The sequence below is a fragment of the Schistocerca gregaria genome, chromosome 6 (genome assembly GCF_023897955.1).
Source record: "Schistocerca gregaria isolate iqSchGreg1 chromosome 6, iqSchGreg1.2, whole genome shotgun sequence".
NCBI lineage: Eukaryota > Metazoa > Arthropoda > Insecta > Orthoptera > Acrididae > Schistocerca > Schistocerca gregaria.
In genome coordinates, this window is record NC_064925.1 from 245,472,783 (window position 1) to 245,493,812 (window position 21,030).

Genomic DNA, 21,030 nt, shown 5'->3' on the forward strand with positions numbered 1-21,030 from the left:
AATTGTCGCCACATCCGAGAAACAACAGAATGATTCCCATTAAGCCATTCGGACACAGCAGTTTGTGTCTGTTCCGTTTCCATTCTTCTTGTGGCCCTCCAGCACAGACAGCATGGCAAGCATCTTAATGCCATACCGCCACATGTTGTTGTTGTTGTTGTTGTTGTTGTTGTCTTCAGTCCTGAGACTGGTTTGATGCAGCTCTCCATGCTACTCTATCCTGTGCAAGCTGCTTCTTCTCCAGTACCTACTGCAACCTACATCCTTCTGAATCTGCTTAGTGTATTCATCTCTTGGTCTCCATCTATGATTTTTACCCTCCACGCTGCCCTCCAATACTAAATTGGTGACCCCTTAATGCCTCAGAACATGTCCTACCAACCGATCCCTTCTTCTGGTCAAGTTGTGCCACAAACTTCTCTTCTCCCCAATCCTATTCAATACTTCCTCATTAGTTATGTGATCTACCCATCTAATCATCAGCATTCTTCTGTAGCACCACATTTCGAAAGCTTCTATTCTCTTCTTGTCCAAACTAGTTATCGTCCATGTTTCACTTCCATACAAGGCTACACTCCATACAAATACTTTCAGAAACGACTTCCTGACACTTACATCTATACTCGATCTTAACAAATTTCTCTTCTTCAGAAACGCTTTCCTTGCCATTGCCAGTCTACATTTTATATCCTCTCTACTTCGGCCATCATCAGTTATTTTGCTCCCCAAATAGCAAAACTCCTTTACTACTTTAAGTGTCTCATTTCCTAATCTAATTCTCTCAGCATCACCCGACTTAATTCGACTACATTCCATTATCCTCATTTTGCTTTTGTTGATGTCCATCTCATATCCTACTTTCAAGACACTTCCATTCCTTTCAGCTGATCTTCCAGGTCCTTGGCTGTTTCTGACAGAATTACAATATCATCGGCAAACCTCAAAGTTTGTATTTCTTCTCTCTCGAATTTAATTCCTGCTTCAAATTTTTTTTTCTTTACTGCTTGCTCAATATATAGATTGAATAACATCGGGGATAAGCTACAACCCTGTCTTACTCACTTTTCAATCACTGCTTCCTTTTCATGCCCCTCGCCTCTTATAACTGCCATCTGGTTTCTGTAAAAATTGCAAATAGCGTTTCGCTTGCTTTTACTCCTGCCACCTTCAAAATCTGAAAGAATGTATTCCAGTCGACATTATCAAAAGCTTTCTCTGGCTCTCCCAAGGCCATCAGTAGTTCCAATGGAATGTTGTCTACTCCGGGGGGCCTTGTTTCGACTCATGTCTTTCACTGCTCTGTCAAACTCTTCATGCAGTGTCGTATCTCCCATTTCATCTTCATCTACATCCTCTTCCATTTCCAAAATATTGTCCTCAAGTACATTGTCCTTGTATAGACCCTCTATATACTCCCTCCACCTTTCTGCTTTCCCTTCTTTGCTTAGAAATGGGTTTCCATCTGAGCCCTTGATGTTCATACAAGTGGTTCTCTTATCTCCAAAGGTCTCTTTAATTTTCCTGTAGGCAGTCTCTATCTTACCCCTAGTGAGATAAGCCTCTACATCCTTACATTTGTCCTCTAGCCATCCCTGCTCAGCCATTTTGCACTTCCTGTCGATCTCATTTTTGAGACGTTTGTGTTCCTTTTTGGCTGCTTCATTTACTGCATTTTTATATTTTCTCCTTTCATCAATTAAATTCAATATTTCTTCTGTTACCCAAGGATTTCTACTAGCCCTCATCTTTTTACCTACTTGATCCTCTGCTGCCTTCACTACTTCATCACTCAAAGCTACCCATTCTTCTTCTACTGTATTTCTTTCCCCCATTCCTGTCAATTGTTCCCTTATGCTCTCCCTCAAACTCTGTACAATCTCTGCTTTAGTCAGTTTATTCAGGTCCCATCTCCTTTATTTCCAACCTTTTTGCACTTTATTCAGTTTTAATCTAAAGGTCATAAGCAATAGACTGTGGTCAGAGTCCACATATGCCCCTGGAAATGTCTTACAATTTAAAACCTGTTTCCTAAATCTCTGTCTTACCATTATATAATCTATCTGATACCTTTTAGTATCTCCCGGGTTCTTCCATGTATACAACCTTCTTTCATGGTTCTTAAGCCAAGTGTTAGCTATGATTAAGTTGTGCTCTGTGCAAAATTCTACCAGGCGGCTTCCTCTTTCATTTCTTAGCCCCAATCCATATTCACCTACTACGTTTCCTTCTCTCCCTTTTCCTACACTCGAATTCCAGTCACCCGTGACTATTAAATTTTCGTCTCCCTTCACTCTCCGAATAATTTCTTTTATTTGATCAGACATTTCTTCAATTTCTTCGTCATCTGCAGATCTAGTTGGCATATAAACTTGTACTACGGTAGTAGGTGTGGGCTTCATATCTATCTTGGCCACAATAATGCGTTCACTATGCTGTTTATAGTAGCTTACCCGCATTCCTATCTTCCTATTCCTACTCCTGCATTACCCCTATTTGATTTTGTGTTTATAGCCCTGTAGTCACCTGACCAGAAGTCTTGTTCCTCCTGCCACCGAACTTCACTAATTCCCACTATATCTAACTTTAACCTATCCATTTCCCTTTTAAAATTTTCTAACCTACCTGCCCGATTAAGGGATCTGACATTCCATGCTCCTGACAATGACATCCCCCTGAGTAGTCCCCGCCCGGAGATCCGAATGGGGGACTATTTTACCTCCGGAATATTTTACCCTAGAGGACGCCATCATCATTTAATCATACAGTAAAGCCGCTTGCCCTCGGGAAAAATTACGGCCATAGTTTCCCCTTGCTTTCAGCCTTTTGCAGTACCAGTACAGCAAGGCCGTTTTGGTTATTGTTACATGGCCAGACCAGTCAATCATCCAGACTGTTGCCCTCGCTACTACTGAAAAGGCTGCTGCCCCTCTTCAGGAACCACACGTTTCTCTGGACTCTCAACAGATACCCTCCGTTGTGTTTGTACCTACGGTACAGCTATCTGTATCGCTGAGGCACGCAAGCCTCCCCACCAACGGCAAGGTCCATGGTTCCTGGGGGGGGGGGGGGGGGGGGGCACATCTGTGACTCTATCCACAGTGATTCAGGGTGTGGGACTATCCAGAACAATAAAGGCCACTCTGATAAAGCCTTCTGTTGCCATTTGCCACGATACAACACAAGAGCTCTTTGACAGGTGCCCTGACATCATTGATGGAGTGGTTGTCCATTGACCAGAATGCCGCCTTCTGTGCAGGACATGATTGTACAGATAGCTGTTGACAGTTTCTATGATTATACTGTGATTTAAACATAAGATAGGTAAATAATGGTTTGTTGCTTTAATTCTGGACACAGTGTACTTGAAAGCTCATTCTGGTAATTGATCTGTGTTCCGACATCTACTCGCTCAGGAGGACTGGACTTAAAACTGCATCCTTCATCCACGCTTGCAATCCCAGAAATTAGATCGAGACCCCCATTTGCTGCGAGTTCCACTATATTGCCACACTGAAGTTACTGTAGAGCTTAAGATTACAACAAATTTGCAGCACTGACCAGATCACTGTTCAGAAACCCCAAATTTGTCAAACCTGTACAAGGCCAAATCTGGCTGAGTTCCCTGAAGATCTTGGCATATGACATGGCTGTGGAGACAAGTATAACTTCTTAAACGCCAGAGGCATGTCAAGAATCAACCCCCCCCCCCCCCCCACCAAATATCAAATAAATGATTTTCTCATATTACACATGTTCTGCCTAGTTTCAGTTGACATTTCATGAAACTGTACTCTTGAATATGAGCAACACAGTATCCTTTATGGAGTGTTCATTGAAGTCTGTGCAATCAATGAAGTTTTAGAATAATTAGCATGCTGCAATTCAGTCTTATAATGAGTTACATCAACGTAGAGACAGTCCCACACTCCTCCATGATCAAATGTCTCGGATGCAGATGTGGCCCAGCTTGACATGATTATCACAATTCGGCAGAGCCAACCAGAGTGCTTTTGCTATATGACACAAAGATTACCGATATCTCAGTTTCGCATTGCCATTGGGAGTATACTTTTAGGTATCTAGTGAGAGATGAGAAAAGAGGTGATGTATTACCAGGGTCAAGTCATTGGAAGTTACTTATGGTTTCCTTTACTTTTTACCACCACAGCTTCAAGATTATTTTACTTGTCTGGAGTTAAAATTATGTTGATGTACTGATCTGTACAGTAAACTAAAGTCTTGGTTGGGTTGAAAGGTGACAATTTGATTGTAAACTGACAAGGCCAATGAATTTGATATGACAAGAACCTATTGACTGCAGTGAAATCTGTGGGGACAGACTGATCTGTAGCATAGTCTGAGGTCCTTGTTATTTTGAAAAGTGAGTTCTGATGCGAGTTGGTGAAGCCAATGAATGTGGTGCTATGATAAGAAGCTTGACTGCATTTACCAAATAGTTCAAGTGTTAGATCAGAATACAGTAATTAGCACCATCATTTCAGCTATGTATTGTGGGTTACAAATTTGTTTACATTGTTAGTGTGATCACCTTGTTACCTTCTGTTATCGCTTCCTTTTTAACTACAAGTTTGATATTTATACTGGCACAAAATTTGATACAGTTTCTTCCACTCATTGCTAAAACACAATTTGATAGGCAACCTTCCCATCACTCTCTTGGCAAAATTTGCAAAGTTCTTGTCTTGAAAATAAGATAATAGGAATGCAGTTAAGATATTACGAACAGCATAGTGAACACATTATCATAGCCAAGATAGACACAAAGCAATCAACCATCAAAGTATTACTAGTTTATATGTTTATTAGCTCCACAAATAGTGAAGAGACTGAAAGAATGTAACATGAGATGAAAGAAATTACTATGATAGTTAATGGACAGGAAAATTTAGTCATTATGGGTGACTGGAATTCATTAGTAGGAAAAGGAAGATAAGGAAAACATAATAGCACAGTATGGAATGGGGAGAGGGATGGAAGGAGAGCCTGTCTACTAGAATTTTGCACAGAGCATGAATTAATCATTGTTGACATTTGGTTTAAGAATCATGAAAGGAGGTTACAGATTGATTATATAATGGTGAGACAGACATTTCAGAATGAGCTAATAAACTGTAAGACATATCCACAGGCAAATGTAGCCCTCAACTTAATTTACTGGTTATGAAATGTAGATTAAAACTGAAGAAATTGCAAAAAGTAGGCAATTAAGGAGATGGGATTGAAACAAACCTAAGGTTGTTGAGTGTTTCCGAGGAAGCATTAGACAACAACTGACTGCAACAGGGGAAAGGAATACTATAGAAGATGAATAGGTAACTTTGAGAGGTGAAATAGTGAAAGCAGCAGAGGATCAAACATGTAAAAAGACAAGGCATAGTAAAATCCTTGGATAGCACAGGAGATATAAAATGTATTTAATTGATCAAAGGACAAAATATAAAGGTGCAGCAAATGTATCTGGAAAAGGGGAATACAATGTCTAAAAACTTAGGTTGACAGAAAGTGCAAAATGGCTAAGCAGTAATGGTCCGAGAACAAATTCCTGGCTATACAAAGTGTACTAGGAGGAATGTCAATCTTCAGGAATATGAAAGGAATGATCATTCAAAGCAAAAGAGTAGTAAACATGTGCTCCAGAATGCACACCTCGAGAGCTATGAACACTACTACATCACTGATACTGTAAAACAAATCTCTGAAAATGCAGGCAAAATATGAAAATATTGTGTAATAAGCAGGGCTCTAAAATGCATAATTTAACAACTATGAGCAGTTGCTCACTAAAAGAGATGTGTTTCATGGCATCGATGATGAACAAGGGCTCATAGGTCTTAAGATCTGCACTTCTGAGTTCGTGTTTATTGGACTTTTTCCTTGCTTTTGTCCATACTACCTCACATCAAAATTTGGAAAACAAAGCACTTGCAGTAGAAGAGATTTGTTTCACATTATTGAAGATGCTCATAGCTGTTAAGGTATGTGGTACCCAGGAATATATAGACGGAATGTTACGAGCTCTATGGAAAAACATTACTATGAAAAGAAGGGAAAATTGGAAGTGGAAGGAATATACAGAGGGGCTATAAAAGGAAAATGAACTTTAAGGCAATACTATAGATAGAAAAGAGGAAGTAGATGAAGATGAGATGGAAGATACGATACTGCGAGAAGAATTTGACAGAGCACTGAAACACCAAAGTGGAAACACGACCCCTAGAGTATATGAAACTCCTTCAGAACTATGGACAGCCTTCAGAGAGCCAGGCATGACAAAATTATTCCATCTGCTATGTGAGATGTACAAGACAAGCAAAATACCCTCAGACTTCAAGGAGATTGTAATAACTCCAATTCCAAGGAAAAGTAGGTGTTAATCAGTTTGGAGCCAGTAGGCTATGCGACTTCAGGACCCAACCCAATTGGTGACTTACTATAAGTTCTAACGGCTTACAAAGAACGTTGGTGAGGCTGATGGGCCAATAGCTATCGACATCAAGTAGGTTTTTACCGGGTTTGAGCACTGGAATGATGGTGTTCTCCCGCCACTGAAATGGAAAGATACCATAGTACTAGATCCGGTTGACTGTGGATCTGATCAGACACAGGAGCTTTGTCAGGGCAGTGCGCAAGGACACTGAGGAGCTCCCACTCTGTAAATGGGGCATTATAGGGATCACTGTAACGTTCGGTGAACGAGAGGGGTTTCCTTCCCATTCGCCTTTTGAGGGTGCGAAATGCTGGGGGACAATTCTTTGATGAGGAGGCTCGAACATAGTGCTCAGAAAAGTGCTCAGCAATTGTGTTTGCATCGGTAGATAACACGTCATTGATGTTAATGCCAGTAACACCTGTCGAGGTCTGGTACCCACAAATACATCTGATCTTTGTCCAGACTTGCGAAGGTGACTGATGGAACCCAATGGTCAAGACGTACCTCTCCCAACATGCCTGTTTCCTTCTTTTTATAAGCTGGCTAAAGCGGGCACGGAACCATTTAAAAGCTATGTTGCTGTGGATCTCGTCGACGCTCATTAATGGCCTCAGCGATTTTTGGCTGGTACTGACTTTCGCCGGGGCACAATAAAGAACAAGGGATCGTGTTTTCTGCTGCAGAAATGATCATTCTAGTGACCTGCTCAACTACTATATTGATGGCACCGTGTCGGGGAGATTCAACGGTGACAGCAGAGGAGAAGGCTATCCAGTCTGCCTTGTTTGAAGCCAATCTCGGTAGACGTCAGTGGGGGGATGGTGCTGGGGGAGTGACGGGAAGATGGGAAAGTGATCACTTCTACACAAGTCATTGTGGGCTCTCCAGTGGATGGATGGAGGAAGTCCTGGGCTGCAGAGGGATAAATCAATGGCTGATTAAGTGCCACGTGCCACACTGAAATGTGTGTGTGTGGGGGGGGGGGGGGGGGGGGCAGTATTTAAGAGGCAGAGGTTGACTTGAGACAGGAAAGTTACGGCATCTCGACCTCTGCCTGTAAGCACAGTGCCACAACATAAGGGGTTATGGGTGTTAAAATCTCCCAAAAGTAGGAAAGGTTTAGGGAGTTGATGAATCAGTGCAGCCAATGCATTCACGGGTACTGCACCATCTGGAGGAAGATATATGTTGGAAACAATTTCCTGTGTCGTCCTTATCCTGACAGCCACAGCTTCAAGAGAGGTCTGAACGGGAACAGGTTCACTGCATACTGAGTTCAGGACACAAGACACAAACTCCACCTGACACACTATTATAGTCACTACAATTCTTCTAATATCCCATATAGCTGTGAAAGGCAGGGGAATTGCATTGCTGGGAACCGGGTCTCCTGGACGCCAATACAGAAAGCAGGTGTAGAGCTTAACAGTTGCCATAGCTCAGCCAGGTGGTGGAAAAAACCTCAGCAATTCCACTGGAGGATGACATTATCGTGAGACTGGGAAGGCATGGAGCATGCAAGGAGGCTGGTTATGCCTCAGGGTCACCTGCTCCCACCGACATTATTTGTATCCATTCCTACTGTGGGTGAAGCATCAGTGAGATCCACGTCCTCAGGGGATGCTGAGATCTCCACCTCATCCGCAGGTGCATGATTGGTAGGGAGTGGTGGTGTTGGGGCCACTGGAGGGCCCCTTTTCTTAGCAGACTTCTTTGTGTGCTTGCCCTCTCACTTCTCTTTAGCGGCTTGCGGGGAGGACTTCTCTGAAGTAGCTTCAGGCATGGAGGAAGACTGTGAAGCTTTCATTAAGCAGCTTCTGGTACCTTCAGCCACTAGCGAGTGGTCGTTGTGGCATTAGTGGAGACCTTGGGAGAGAGGTCCCAAGGGACCATTTCCACACGAGAGGAGCTGGATCCCGAAGTAGGTACTTTGGGAGCAACGGAAGATTTTCCTGCTACCACCAAGGCTGCAGATGTATTATGGAGGCTCGGAGGGCCCACTGTTTCTTGTTTCTGGCACAGAGTGAGATATGACTGGTACTTGTGATGGCGATGGTAATGTAGCTGCAGCATATGTGGATGACAACTGAATGGGGTGTAATTGTTCAAATTTACAATTAGCCTTTGGTAAGTCAACTGGTCCATGGTCTTGTACTCCATGATTTTCCGCTCCTTTTGGAGTACTGTGCAGTCTGGCGAGCACGGGGAATGGTTCTCTCTGCAGTTGATACAAATGGGAGGAGGCGCACAGGGAGTATCTGGATGCAGTGAACATCCGCAGTCTCGACATATGGCATTGGAAGTGCAGTGGCAAAACATGTGCCTGAATTTCCAGCACTTAAAGTACCACATGGGGGGGGGGGGGGGGGGGGAGAGATAATTGGTTGAACGTCACAGCGGTAAACCATCACCTTGACCTTTTCAGGCAATGAATCACCCTCAAACGCCAAGATGAAGGCTCCGGTAGCAACCTTGTTGTCTTTGGGTCCCCTGTAAACATGCCGGATGAAATGAACACCCTGCTGTTCCCGATTGGCGCAGAGATTGTCATCAGACTGCAAGGGAAGATTGCGATGGAAAATAATCCCCTGGACCATGCAGAGTCTTTTATGGGGAATGATGGAAACGGGAATATCACCCAACTGGTCACAAGCGAGTAACGCCCAGGATTGGACTGAGCATGCTGTCTGAATCAAGACTGCACCGTTCTCACCTTGGACAGCACTGTCACTTCCCCAAACTTATCCTCAAGATGTTCAACAAAAAATTGAGACTTCATAGGTAGAACGGAGTCCCTGTCCATTCTGCTACAGACTAAATACTGAAGCGAATATGGCTCTCTTCTTCCCATAGCACTACTTTCCCTCCCAAGGTGTAGCGAGGGACGGAAATGATTTAGGGTGTTATCTCTTATGATTTAGTCCATTTCATAGTGGGTCATCCGCCCTGATGCCACCCACTCTGATCAGGGGCTCTCCCCATGGATGCCACCCAGCCACAGCAAAGGCCACCTGGCATGATGGCCATTTTCCGGGAGTCCTGATACCTCAGGAAGACAGCAGCTACTCCTTAGCATATGTGAATAGCTTACAGCTCAGGCATCAGCAACGTGATCTTTGTGTTGTACGGGGGCTACCACCAAATGGGTACATGATGTCCGCACCACAATGGTCTGGCTACCATGCTGGATATTGGGCGCAGAGAAATTCAATACTGTCATGGGGGCAAAAGAGGACAGGAGACAACGGAAGAAGATGACATACCCCGGAAAGTGTCCTCACCCAAATAGTTGAACAGCAAGTGGAGATGCAAAGCCATGACAAGAGGTTCAAGAGATCGAACTAAAGGGCACTATGGATAGCTCATGCACCACATAAGATGTCCTTTCCCATATGGCCCGCAAGTCTGTAGAATTTGGAAAGTGGCAGGTCAAACCATAAAATGGGACCTGAACTTATAGGGTCAAAAAGTGAGAGACTCCTTTCAGTCACCTCTTACGACAGGCAGGGATACCTCGGGCCCATTCTAACCCCCGGATCTTCAGGGAGACTGAAAGAGGATTTAATACTAACATCAATATATCCAAAACAAAGGTAACTGAATGTAATTGAATTTAATCAGGCCATGCTGAGAGCATTAGATTAAGAAAAAGAGACACTAAAAATAGTACATGCTATTTTGACAGCCAAATAACTGATGATGGTTGAAATAGAGAGGATATAAAATAAAGGCTAGATATATCAAGGAAAACATTTCAGAAAATTAGGAATTTGTTAACATCTAACATACATTTGAGTGTTAGGAAGTCTTTTCTAATGGCATCTGCCTGGAGAGTTGCCTTGAAGTGAAACATGGATGATAAGCAGTTCACACAAGAACAGAACAGGAGCTATATGGGAATGCAAGCTTCCTCAACAAATTTTGGTCATTAAGTCTTCTCGAATTATCAGGTGAGTCAAGGCGTCATTCTGCAACAAAGTTTCAACAAGTTGCCTACTCATCATCTTCAGGCAAAGTGTCAGGTTTATGTCTAGTTCATATCTTCATAGATGCTAGACCACAGCTCCTTGCTTTGTCTGCATTGGTTGTGCCAATAGCACACCTCAGGAAGATATATTGTGGATGGTGGTGGAGGGAATCGCAGATCGTGGCGGAAGGAATCGCAGACAGTGGTGAAGGGGACTCCCGGGATGCTGCAGGGTCCTGACGTCGCGTCCTGGTGCTGCCTGTCTATTACATCTGCTGCCTTTGCTGCTTTCCCATCAGAGGAGTTAAAAAAGACTACACCTGAAGCCTAATCGGTGGAAGGAAAGATAGCTAAAAACAGGGACTTGGAGAAAGGTACATAGAATACGCCATACAGAAACAGAGGTCCTAACTAAAGATTAGATGTCCTTCGACATGCTGCTACAATGAATGAAAGTAAAATGCAGTCGACAGGCCACGCATCATTTGCTAAAAGGACCAATAACACAGATGGGAAACATAAATGAGAACATAAGTCTTTAAAAAAAAAGGGCATTCTCTCAGGAACTGGCGAACCATCAGAGGTTGAGGGAAATGAGCACGTAGTGGAGCGGGAGCACCATTTAAGAAATGCCAATGGCTAAAAAGACAGTGCCTAATACACAACCTAGCTAAAATGATCTCACAGCAAGAGGGCCCGAGGAGAGATCATCCAAGCCGATGGGAGAGAGTTAAGTCCCCGGAGCTTGTTCCCATGAAGAGAGGACAAGTGCTGATGCCAAAGTGGCAGCACCTGCTGACAGATGGCAACAAGAGATCATCGGAGGGAATGGAAGAACAAGCGGGCTGAGGTACAAGGACTGCAGCCTTGGCAGCAGCGTCAGTGGCCTCGTTTCCCATCAGACTGATGTGGCCAGGAACCCACATAAACACCATATCAAAAAACATTGGTGCCAATGAAGAAGGCACATCTCTCATCATGGTCAGTCTGAGAGCCATCAGTGTACAAAATGGTATTATCATGAAGTTCCGTGCGAAGGTCGTGAAACTGAAGGTGCCAGAGTGAGGTTGGAGTAGTATCTTTGGGAAGCAAATGAAGGCCAAGACGAAAGTGGGCTGCAGCACAAAGCCAAGGTGGTGAAGGGTTCACACACATCGGGACAGTGACAGGTAACATGAAGGCAAGCTGCCAGAGTAAGTGCCGAAAATGAGTTCCAGGAGGTAACAGAAGAGGGACGTGCCCAATACTGGCAATCAAAGTAGTCATTGAAGAAGGAGGCATAGGATGGGTGGCCAGACATGGCAGACGAAACGGTACACATATATGCTGAGAAAAAAGTCACGGCTGTATTATTGCTGTAGTTTGGCATCTTCGGCACACAGACTCTCAAACTGGCTAGTGTAAAAGGTGCCAGTGGCCAAAGAGATGCCACAATGGTGGATAGAATTGAGACAGCATACAAGCGACGGACGTGCAGATGCATAAACAAAACATCCATAGTCCAATTTTGAACAGACAAAACACTGATAAAATGGAGAAAAGTGGTCCGATCCGTTCCCCATGAGATACCGCTGAGGACACGCAGGACACTGAGGGACTCTGTTCAGCGGGCATCCAGATAAGACGTGGGAGGACCAAGAAAGTTTCCTATCGAGCATCAGCCCCAGAAATTTCATAGTTTCTACAAACAGAAGAGCAACAGGGCTGAGATGTAAAGACAGTGGAAGAAACCAATTGCGCCACCAGAAATTCAAACAAATGGTTTTGCCAGTGGAATAGCACAAGCATTTGTTGATGCTACGTGAGTAAAGGCAATCGAGACATCGCTGAAGAAGACACTCAAGGAGACAAGTCCATGGAGAACTGCAATAGATCGCAAAATCATCAACAAAAAGGGAGACAGAGATGTCCGGCAGGAGACCGGTCATTATAGGGTTAACGGCGATAGCAAAGAGGATGACACTCAGGACAAAACCCTGAGGCACACCGTTTTCCTGGATAAAGGTGTCTGGGGCGTGATGGCTTGAAAGCTCATATGTAGAGAGCATGGAAGATGCCAGTCCTCCAGCAAGTGCCGTAGGCTTTATCCAAATCAAAAAACGCAGCCACAGTCTGGTGTTTCTGCACAAAACCATTCATGACATGGTGACAAGATGGTCAACCACAGATTGGCATGCTCGAAATTCTCACTCTGCAGTGGTTACTAAATTGTGAGACTTGAGGCCCCATACAAGCCATGCATGGATCATACGTTCCATCGCCTTACAAACATAGTTAGTAAGAGAAATGAAGTTCTTCCTAGACTTGGGTATGAGTATGACTGGCTTCATGTTAATATCTGGGGAATATGCCCTATACCCAGATGTGACTGTGCTTATGAAGGAGAAAGTGCTTGCCCGCAAGAGAAAGGTTCTGCAACATCTGAATGTGAACACTGTTTGGCCCTGGGGCAGAGAATCGGGATGAAGTGAGAGCATGATCTAGCTCCCTCATAGTAAAAGTGGCATTGTAGCACTCAAGATTCTGAAAAGAGAATGGTATCCTCCACTCATTTCTAACATAGGAAGGCAGTGTGATAGTGGGTGGAGCTCGAAATCTCCACAAAATAGCTGCCCAAGGTGTTTGAGATAACAGTAGGGTTCACTATGTCATCATCTTCTACTGTCACGCCGGAAATTGGGGAATGGACCTTGGACCTAGGCAGCTGTTGGAGGGTGGCCCGCACGACGGAAGAGGGAGTGGAACTGTAAAAAGGACTAGTAAAGGAAATATAGGTAGCTTTCATGATATCCCGAAGAATGTGATGTGCATGCAACTGTTTGTAACGTATGCAGTTTGCCATTATAGGACTATGGTTACACAATCGGAGAGCATGTCTCCATGCACACCATAGTCCACCAAGGGACCTGGACATGGAATGGTAAAGAGGAAGTGCGAGGAATGGAACACTCTGCAGCAGTACAAGTAACATTTTTAAGATATTCTACAAAGTCATTTCAACTGAGGAAACACTGTTTGTCATAGGTCGCCAGGGAGGAGGAAGGTCTCCCGTCGGACTTAGATAGCTGCAATTTGGGAGTGCACATAGGTGGCCTAAGAATCAGCAATTGTACGGCACACGGGAAATGGTCGCTCGAGTATGTGTCAGAGAGAAAAGACCACTTGAGATAATGGGCAAGTTGGGCAGTGCAGAAGGATAGGTCCAAATGGGAACAAGTGTGAGTGGAGTCTGAAAGTAACGTGGGTGCTCACGTGTTAAGGCAGATGAGGTCACCTATCTGGCAGGTCCTGGGTGAGCCCTAAAGGAGATGGTGCGCATTAAAAGTCACCGAGCAGCAGAAAGGAGTGAGGGAGTTGCCCAATAAGCTGCAGGAATTTTGCCCTGATGCCACCAAATGATGGAGGTATGTAAACGATACAAAGGGAAAAGTTCAAGTGAGGAAGGAAAATGTCGACTGCAACAGCTTGGAGCCACAGAGACGAGTTCATTATGGACACCAGCATGGATGAGCAGCACGACTCCTCCATGAGATGGAATGCCATCCTTGGAGGGGGGGCGGGGCTAAGCAGACTGGGGAAAAAAAAAAAAAAAAAGAAAATGCAACAGACCGTGACCGTAAGTCTCCTTTGTTGGATCGAAGGCCGCAAGGGTCCCATCGGAGTAGAGCCAAGATGAGGAAAAAATGAAGGGGTGTCACCTCAGTGGCTGCCCAGTGTGAGTCTCTGAAGATTCTGGTGCTAATGAGCACATAGGCTGGAGGATCCTGCTCAATGAGGTCTACAGAGGTGTCAGGATTATCCTTCTGTCAGTCTCCAGAGTCCAGGGCAGGAAAAAGGTTGGTGGTGCACACCAGTAACACAGAGGTTGCTGGACGAGGGTATCAAAAGGCGACGCCGTCGAAGAGGATCTCTGAGTCAGTGAAGGAGAATACCATTTGCCTTTGACTTCTTGCACCCTTTCTGGTTGGCAGAGAAAGATTCAAATATTTGTTGGCTGGAGGGACGTAGGAAGTCTTTGTGGGAGTGTTCCTCTGTCCTTTCCAATCCGCCAGTTGTGCAGCATGTGACTTCGCTCAGTGAGGTGAAAATTTGGTAGCTTGTTGTATAGCTGGAGGAGGAGACGGGGATGCTACCATGACACTGGATGATTTAACAACTGTGATGCTAAACTTGAGTTCACATGTCTGTGTGGCCCTGTCCTTCGTGGAGCGAGATGTAGCAGGAACAGCACTGTAGGTGCCACACGGTAGAACGCAGGGTTTCTGTCTGGCCAACAACTTGTGAGTGCCCAGGTAGGGCACATTTACCTTCACATAGATCTCCTGGACAGGCCGCTCATCAAGATACACAGGAGAATCTCGGGAGGTGGCAGTATGGTTGCCATCACAGTTGACAGAGAAGGAAAGAGTAGGCAGACAATCGCCCTCGTAAGCATCCCTACCACAGGTCTCCAAAACCAAAGTGCAATTTCGTAAATGATGAAATTGTGTCACCACCTTCCTGAATAATAAACATATTTACCGTGGCAAGGGACTAACCATCTTCAGTATGCGAAACAACAAGGAACTGTGGTGCAGCTGGGAGGGTCTTTGAATCATTAGCCTCATTCCGTTTACGTTCAGTAGACGTTGACAGTGAAAAAGACAATTGGCTCATTGTGAGAAAATCCCCCATGATTGCAGCACCTCTGATAGTGCGCTCCTTCCAGCTGGGGAAATCTCACTCTCAGTGGGGGGCGCACCCACCTTACGTGACTGTTCACACCTCAGGTCACTCCTCCCGAACACCTGGCAGAGGGACCAATTGGCAATTTAGGAAGGTAGTAGCTCAGGCAATCGCCCCTCCCTGGACCTGGCCTTTACCAGGAGGAATTTGCGAACTCTACCTGTCAACCAGGGGCTGGGACTTACACTTTACCCTGTCACCTGTTACACATCAGACGTGTGGGCTGGCCTTCAGAAGCACACAGGGAGGAAGAAGAAAAAGAGGAACCTCAAATGCCGAAGATAAAAAAAGAGACAGACAGTGGAGAGATTGTTCTGATATATGCGACTGATCGAACAACATCCCAGACATGTTTCCCAAGGGAGGGGAAAAAGAATAGCAAGAGGGCAGACATACAGCATGGAAGGGGAAAGATGCTGCAAAGGCCGGGACCCTGAGGTAGCCAAGCACGAACCCACCAAAGAGCGGCAAGCCCCCTGGGGGCATGCAACATCCCATGCAGGGCTAAGCTGGAAACTGCTATCCCGGTTGACAAGATCATCATGGACCCATATTTCCACTGCCTTTTTGATAGTAGAGTCCTACAACTCTTTTGTATGGCACGACACCTCTGTCTGTCCAAAATCAAACATATGAACTTAGTTGAGCCCGTGATATGCTTCTGTTCTTTTGGATATGTCTGACATGACATATCATCTTCATATAGATAAGGCTTACCGGCCAATGATTTTCTTCAGTGCGGATGCACGCACATTGCCCGAAATCTTACGGGAATCAGTGGTCTGACTGCTGTGAGTAATTAGTATAGTGGGCAGGGGCACTACAAATGTAGTGTGTGGACAGCAAGTTGGGAATGTGGGTCTTACGGGGAGCAGGTGTCAGAGATAAGTTCCTGCAGTCGCACTATCCTCTGTGTCCTCGATGGCTCAGACGGATAGAGCGACTACCATGTAAGCAAGAGATCCCGGGTTTGAATCCAAGTTGGGGCACACATTTTTTAACTGTCCCCATTAATATTTATCAATGCCTGTCGGCAGCTAAAGGTCTGGATTTCATTGAAATTCATTTTAAGATATTGGTATGTAAATATGGTGATTAAATTGCAACAGAAACAGCAAATGGACCAAGGTGTTATTCATGGACAAATCTAAGTCTGAGGTATTTGAAAGTCACTGTTGAACACCTGTTCATAAACTTCGAGAAGAATGTATGAAGTCAGTGAGTTACACTAACGGTGAAGCATTGTGGAAGGTCGATCATGGTGTGGGGATGTTTTGTGGGTGAGAAAGTCAGTTATCTAGTGAGAATTCAAAGAATGAAGGATACTGATCAACACTGCAGCTCCATCTGGCAAGAGAGTTATTGGTTGTGGGTTTGTTGTGCAGCAGTCTGGTTCTAGATTGTGCAGAGAGTATGTCAACAGAAAAGAGAGGTGTTGGGAACTGAAGAATATGATTTGGTCAAGTCAGTCACCTGACTTAAATACCATTGAACTCTTATGGGATGAATTTGACTGGAGGTCAGAAAACTGAGGTCATCTAAAGTTGAAGATCTACGGAACATTTTACAGATTTGTTGGACTGCATCATTTGCAAAAATATTACAAAATCTTATCTCGAAAATGTCAGGAGTTTCTGTATCAGCTCTGAGGGCAAACAGCGGATGCTTTGAAGAGGCTAAAATCTAAACCATATTGTACTGTATTCAGTGATAGAGAGAGAAATGATTTATTTTGTTGGTCCATTTAATTTGTAGGTTACACTGAAATGAAGTGTATAGTTTGTAACATAGTGACTGAAAACTTTTAACCAGTAGTGTAAGCTGATGTGGATAGGTAGCACTAACAATCCTGAGCACCTCCAGTGGAAACTTATGTGAATGGTCTACCTCTGTTTACTGGAATAATTCTAGAACAGAATAGCTTATCCATAAAGAAGATCACATACAGAATACTTGTATGGCATGTTCTTGAGTACTGCTCCAGTGTTTGGAATCCCCACCTGGTCATATTAAGGGAAAAATGGGATGAAGATTAGGATTTAGTGTCCTATCAAATTGACATCATTAGAGACGCAGCACAAGCTTGGATTGTTTCAACTACAGGGAAGAAAATCAGTTGTGCCTTTTCAAAGAAACCATCACAGGTTTTGCCATGAACAATTTAGCGAAATCACAGAAAACCTAAATCAGAGTGGCCAGATGTGGATTTGAACTATTGTCATCCTGAATGCGAGTGCAGTGCATTAACCAGTGCACCATCTAGTTCAGTCATATTAAGAGAAGATATTGAAGCAATTCAGGTATGTGCTGATACATTACTGGTAGATTTGACCAACAGGCAAATATTAGGGCTATAGAAATGATCCATAAACTCACATGGAAACTCAAGTAAGGAATAATACATTCTTTTCACAACACACTATTGTGAAAGTTTAGAAACCAGCATTTAAAACAGTCTGAACAACAATTCAACTTAGGGCTCATACAGAAGCATATAAAGAATTGTTCTTTCCTCACTTGATTTGAAAGTGGTACAAGTAAAGGAATTTCTAGCAGCAATACAAGGCATCCTCAACCATGTAGCATATGGTGGCTTGTGGAGTATGTATGTAGATGTAGAGATGAGTTTCATCTACCACACACTGTTAGACAACTTGTGAAATATAAATGTGCATAGAAGCAGCCATCAACAATCATATGAAATGGTAAAGCAACTTCATTGCGTGAGCCAAGGATGCAGCATAGCATACATTATTAACCAATGTGGTGTTACCGCATATTGAAACAATGCACAGTGAGAATGTGAACAACAGTATGAATACATAATGATAATGCCAGAACTGAGACAGTTTGATTTTGTATTAGCAGTATAGGTAAGACTCCTATCGCAGCAGATTGCATAATGCAACAGCATGTATTGACAGTTGTTTACTTCTGCTTGCTGTCAGCATACACAACATATCTATGAAAAAAAAATGTGTTAGTGAATGAAAGAGTTCCTGGACTGAAGCATTTTAAGTTGCATACTATAATATAGAATTTAATAACCAATCTGCGGCACACACTTCCCACATAGCAGTTAAATGCGAGTCATTTCAATTTGGCAGTTGGGTGAGGGTGAGCATACATTTCATAAACATGTAACAGTGCAGCGCTCATCTACCGCACTTAAAATATGACTTTTGCAACTCTGTAAAGACGTCAAGATCGGTACGAATAAAATATTAGCTTCAGACCAGCAAGAATTATCTTGAGGGCAGAACGTTTACATTTACAGTGACACATTAACGTATGATAGTGTTAACTGTGGTTGACAGTTTAATTATTAGGGGGAAGGGGGGAGAGCTAGCGGGATGGGCAAAAATAAGGCAATATTTCCATTTACTGATTGAAGATAGGAATGTCTCTTTAGGGAAGGTAGCACCTCCCTAAGTGTACATAAACATATACTGAACAGGATATTAATTCTCTCGTATCTACAACGTGTCAGAGTTTGAGACTCACCTTGTATGTCTCGAATCCTTGCAAATGCTCTTGTGTTAAATACTGCATATCCATTTTTATACATTTCATTGTGATTCATACGCGTATGAGCAGTAACACTTAAATTTTTCAACGTAAACAAACCGGCAAATTTATTTTGCTATCGGAACTTCCGCCTGGCTGTCATCCTTTTCTTCAAGAAAACGTAATGCTTTGTCACCTTAACCCAATTACGCTAATTCATGTTTTCATGTGCTCTCCTATACACATAAAAGAAAAAAACACCCTTCCCGCACTACTGCTCAAAGCACTTCAAAGGCGTAGCAAAACCTATGACGTAGCAGACGCCACATTCTTATCGAATTGTTAATCGTTACAAGTGAACGTGAAATATCTCAGAATTGCTTTTCGAATAGGCCATTAACAGGACACATTACTGTTTTTACACTATCATCGCACAAGGCGGAAATTACATATCATCATTTGCAGAGTTGCACTTCAATCTCTGACACGTCAACAGCAGACAAGAGTGTTATGTACACAACAGCGGGAAGAGGAGACAGTTCGTAATGGGTGGTGAGACAGCAGAGAGTGTTCGGACTATTGACAAATACTCGATATTGTTACCAACGTACAATGAGCGGGAGAATTTACCAATTATTATCTGGTTGATTGTGCGGTTTATGGATAAAAGGTGAGACTTAATATAGCGGGCATTATTCTTGGAAACGCATCAGAGTGCGCCACGTACACCGACTCAGGAACATTGGCGTACAAATCATTTCGAATGCCTAGATATTATCTAAGAAAGTATTATACCGTGAAACATTTTACGTTCCAGAAATTAGTTACTGCTCTTTTCTAAAGACTTACGTCCAGTGTGAGGCTTTGGATAGAATACACAAACCGCATTCACTGAAAATGAATGTCTTGTAATGACTTTCAGCCTGTACATTTATAACTTGACTTGTCCAATGTCTTATGCGTAAGCTGCTATGTAGACAACAGGACCAATAAAAAATACAATACAATCACTCGCTCACTAGTGGGGTGAGAAAGAGGGGTGTGAATTCTATAGGAATGAAACAGTTTTACTCACATTTGAGGGTTATGATTTTGCAACCCTCTCATAGCAATAATGTTGGACTCTGGAGTGTGTTCTTTGTCCTCTGTCTTGAGGCTATATCCACAGTTCTTTTTGTTCAGTAAGGCATCCGTCTTATCCTGTGTGGCATGGAAATGCATGTAATGGAGATATAGCTCTCAGTGTAAGCTACAGAATGTCATTTGAAAATGCTGAGGCTTGATTTACCAGCAGTTTGATAGTTTTGTACTTGCATGCTCTCTTATTGATATGAACGTTTACAACTTATGTTATTAAAGTAGTCTGGAAATTTCAAATCTCAAATGTCATTGTATGTCGCTTTACTGTTTTTATTTTTTATTCCCTTAATCGGGCAGGTAGGTTAGAAAATTTAAAAAGGGAAATGGATAGGTTACAGTTAGATATAGTGGGAATTAGTGAAGTTCGGTGGCAGGAGGAACAAGACTTCTGGTCAGGTGACTACAGGGTTATAAACACAAAATCAAATAGGGGTAATGCAGGAGTAGGTTTAATAATGAATAGGAAAATAGGAATGCGGGTAAGCTACTACAAACAGCATAATGAACGCATTATTGTGGCCAAGATAGATACGAAGCCCACACCTACTACAGTAGTACAAGTTTATATGCCAACTAGCTCTGCAGATGATGAAGAAATTGAAGAAATGTACGATGAAATAAAAGAAATTATTCAGATAGTGAAGGGAGACGAAAATTTAATAGTAATGGGTGACTGGAATTCGAGTGTAGGAAAAGGGAGAGAAGGAAACATAGTAGGTGAATATGGATTGGGGCTAAGAAATGAAAGAGGAAGCCGCCTAGTAGAATTTTGCACAGAGCACAACTTAATCATAGCTAACACTTGGTTTAAGAATCATGAAAGAAGGTTGTATACGTGGAAGAACCCTGGAGATACTAAAAGGTATCAGATAGATTATATAATGGTAAGACAGAGATTTAGGAACCAGGTTTTAAGTTGTAAGACATTTCCAGGGGCAGATGTGGACTCTGACCACAATCTATTGGTTATGACCTGTAGATTAAAACTGAAGAAACTGCAAAAATGTGGGAAATTAAGGAGATGGGACCTGGATAAACTGAAAGAACCAGAGGTTGTAGAGAGTTTCAGGGAGAGCATAAGGGAACAATTGACAGGAATGGAGGAAAGAAAAACAGTAGAAGAAGAATGGGGAGCTCTGAGGGATGTAGTAGTGAAGGCAGCAGAGGATAAAGTAGGTACAAAGACGAGGGCTGCTAGAAATCCTTGGGTAACAGAAGAAATATTGAATCTAATTGATGA

The 21,030-nt window shown here is 43.3% G+C and overlaps 2 protein-coding genes across 2 annotated transcripts in view; one reads left to right on the top strand and one right to left on the bottom strand.

The window, feature by feature from the left end:
• The window catches only part of LOC126277882 (ethanolaminephosphotransferase 1-like), an 87,179-nt gene extending 68,228 nt beyond the window's left edge, over nt 1-18,951 (bottom strand). Inside the window, exon 1 of the mRNA XM_049977413.1 lies at nt 18,648-18,951. Coding sequence (XP_049833370.1) covers nt 18,648-18,716 — 69 coding nt within the window. The 5' untranslated portion in view covers nt 18,717-18,951. The remainder of the gene's footprint in view (nt 1-18,647) is intronic.
• An 18-nt stretch (nt 18,952-18,969) lies between these two features.
• LOC126277883 (dolichol-phosphate mannosyltransferase subunit 1) overlaps nt 18,970-21,030 on the top strand; it is a 30,642-nt gene continuing 28,581 nt past the window's right edge. The window contains exon 1 of the mRNA XM_049977415.1: nt 18,970-19,320. Coding sequence (XP_049833372.1) covers nt 19,196-19,320 — 125 coding nt within the window. The 5' untranslated portion in view covers nt 18,970-19,195. The remainder of the gene's footprint in view (nt 19,321-21,030) is intronic.